General features: G+C 42.8%; 1 protein-coding gene across 1 annotated transcript; it reads left to right on the top strand.

Annotated features, from left to right (window-relative positions):
* Nucleotides 1-411: 411 nt before the first annotated feature.
* Nucleotides 412-963, top strand: LOC148938650 (protein CFDP2-like). Its single transcript, XM_089107638.1, has one exon. The coding sequence runs from the start codon at nucleotides 412-414 to the stop codon at nucleotides 961-963; it is 552 nt and encodes a 183-aa protein (XP_088963764.1).
* Nucleotides 964-2,829: the final 1,866 nt, after the last annotated feature.

Below are 2,829 nucleotides of genomic sequence, written 5' to 3'. Positions count from 1 at the left end.
ACAAAACTTTGCTACTGCGTCCGGGGTAACCAACGGAAGGAAAGATATAACAGTGAATGATAATGTTACCGCGTATGGGGGAGTCGACGATATGACTACTTCAAAAGAATATATGTAAACTCGGCAGATGATGACGATTCACATTGAGGATGATAGCTCTCTACCAGGAGAAAACCCTATTGTGACATAGAAAGCCTCTTTTTACCTGGGGACTTTGAATGCCTAAACTTCGGCAAAGCCGGGGAAACTAGACCTAATTATCAAAGAGCTCGAGAGGTACAGAGGGGACGTTATTGGCCTCTCGGAAACTCACTTGCCTGGTTTAAGAGAACAACGATGCGGCAACATCATACTTTCATACTCTGGCAGACCTGATGGCAAACACCGACAAGGCGTTGGCTTTCTCTTAACATGCAAAGTGAAGCGCACAATCATAGCCACAAAGTTAGTCTCAGAACGCCTTATGATGATTCGGCTGCGAGCGAAATTACAAAACATCACCGCCATCCAAGTGTACGCCCCGACTCCTCAAGACCTGATGTAGAAGTTGACACCTTCTATCAACAACTTCAGTTTCTAACTGATGAAGTCCCAAAGAAAGATCTCCTCGTAGTAATGGGTGACTTCAATGCTATCATCGGAGAAGCTACACAACTTGACAGTGATGTCTTAGGCAAATTCGGTCTTGGGAGGCGAAACGCACGTGGCGAGCGTCTACTTGAGTTCTGCAGGGATAATGATCTCTTTGTTACGAACTCAATGTTCAAACATAGAAAGAGAAGAAAGGCAACTTGGATATCCCTAGATGGAAAGACGACAAATCTGATTGATTATGTCCTCATCTTAAAACGGTGGAAGTCATATGTCACAAATATCACCGCCTTGCCTGGGGGAGACTTGGGTTCAGATCATGTACTTGAAATGAGAGAATTGGCTAAACTCCGCCTGAAAACCTTCGTGTAATTAAAAATAAGATCCCAAGACTCTACACCAATAAACTGAAAGAACCCATCACAAGCACCACATCTTAGATGCCTTAGTTGAGAAACTTAACACCGCAAAAATATATGGAGAAATATAAACATTAGGTCAAAACCCTAAAACCGATAACTCGTGTTAAAATTAGATTTTTCTATATCTTTCGTAAAAAACGCGATGGGCATGTAAAAAGCAAGCTCAATAAAATAGAAATAGATAAAACTAAATACAGCAGTCGCACAATAAAAATTGAACAGCCCTCAGAGATTACATACGGGAGAAGTGCGAGTTCTGCGAGGAAGAGTTCAAGACAGTACACAGCCAAAGAATATACTACAGAGTCAAAAAATTCTCACCTGAAATGTTAGCCGTCACTACAAGCATCTTAGATAAGGGTGGTAAGCTCCTTATTGAAAGTAACGCTATTAAAGGCAGATGGAAAATCTATTTTAAAGAGAAACTGAATCCGCTTCTTACCTGCAACCCTAATGTGCTGTCAGGATTTTCCAAGCTGGAATGTGACCCTAGCCCACCACCTTTACTTATTGAGGTAAAAGAGGCCCTTCACAGTCTCAAGAACAATAAAGCCCCAGGCCCTGATGGTATCCCTGCGGAGCTTCTTGAAGTTTGGTCTCCTCTACTAAAGGACCTAGTAAATAAAGTAGCTGTCGCCGTATGGTCAATAGGCCATTTCCCGAAAGCATGGTCAAAGGCAGTCATCGTACCACTCCACAATAATGGCCCTAAAAACAAGTGTGAGAATTACCGGCCCATAAGCCTTACAAGTCACCCAGCTAAAGTCATAACAAGGGTCCTTCTAAACCGAATCAGAGCCATAACAGACCACATCATCAGTGACTACCAGGCTGGTTTTTATCCTGGACGGTCTACCACCGACCAGATCTTTGTAGTAAGGCAACTCGCAGAAAGGTACCTTGAATTTGGCAAAGAAATTTTCCAACTACTCATTTATTTTAAGCAGGGCTTTGATCTAGTATGGCAAAATGGCCTTTGGCATATACTATTCAATTACGGTGCTCCTGAAATTACAGTAAACATAGCCAAAAATATGTATGACAATTACTGTAGCTGTGTTAAGACCCCAGAAGGCCAAACAGAAGAGTTTACTATAATTTCGGGCGTGCTAAAAGATTGCATACTTTCACCACAATTTTTCTAGCTATTTTTAAATGCCATGTTGTCCCTGCTTGAGAACAATGTAGGAGGTACCGTTAACGGTACAAACATCGATACCCTAGCTTATGCCAATCTACAAATCTACAAACCCAAGCCTCCGAACTTAAAACAGCCGCAAATAGCTTTGCTATGTTCATAAATCCAAAGAAGACCAAAGCGATGCGCACCACAAAAGACCCAAACCCATCCACTGTCCATTTCGTAGTAAGTGGCAAAGAAGTCGAATCGGTGACCAAGTTCATGTACCTAGGGAGCTTAATATCATCAGACAACAACTGCTCCGACGACATAAAACGCAGACTTGCCCTAGGAAGTGCAAGCTTCAAGAGGCTACTCCCCCTCTTTAAAAATAAACACCTATCTATGCAACTGAAACTTCGACTTTTCGACTCTCAAATCATACCTGTTGCATTGTACGCCTGCGAAACGTGGACACTGAAAGTCGAAGATGAACGCAGAATTTCGGCTTTCGAGACAAAATGCCTCCGATACATTGCCGGAATCACATGCCAAGACAGAGTCTCGAACGAAGATCTTCGGAAGCAGCTAAAGCGGGAAACTACTATTCTCCGAAAAGTGCACCTGCATCAACTTAGGTGGCTGGGCCACATACAGCGAATGGAAAACTCGCGCCTGCCAAAAATTGCCTTCGAA

This window comes from Artemia sp. Qi Xiang Cuo, unplaced genomic scaffold, assembly GCF_049724085.1.
Source record: "Artemia sp. Qi Xiang Cuo unplaced genomic scaffold, ASM4972408v1 HiC_scaffold_3060, whole genome shotgun sequence".
NCBI classification, from domain to species: domain Eukaryota; kingdom Metazoa; phylum Arthropoda; class Branchiopoda; order Anostraca; family Artemiidae; genus Artemia; species Artemia sp. Qi Xiang Cuo.
This window is presented reverse-complemented; position numbering and strand designations above follow the sequence as displayed.

What these genes read in the sequence shown, in the direction of transcription:
- LOC148938650 (XM_089107638.1), top strand. Translation starts at nt 412, where the DNA reads ATGCAAAGTGAAGCGCACAATCATAGCCACAAAGTTAGTCTCAGAACG.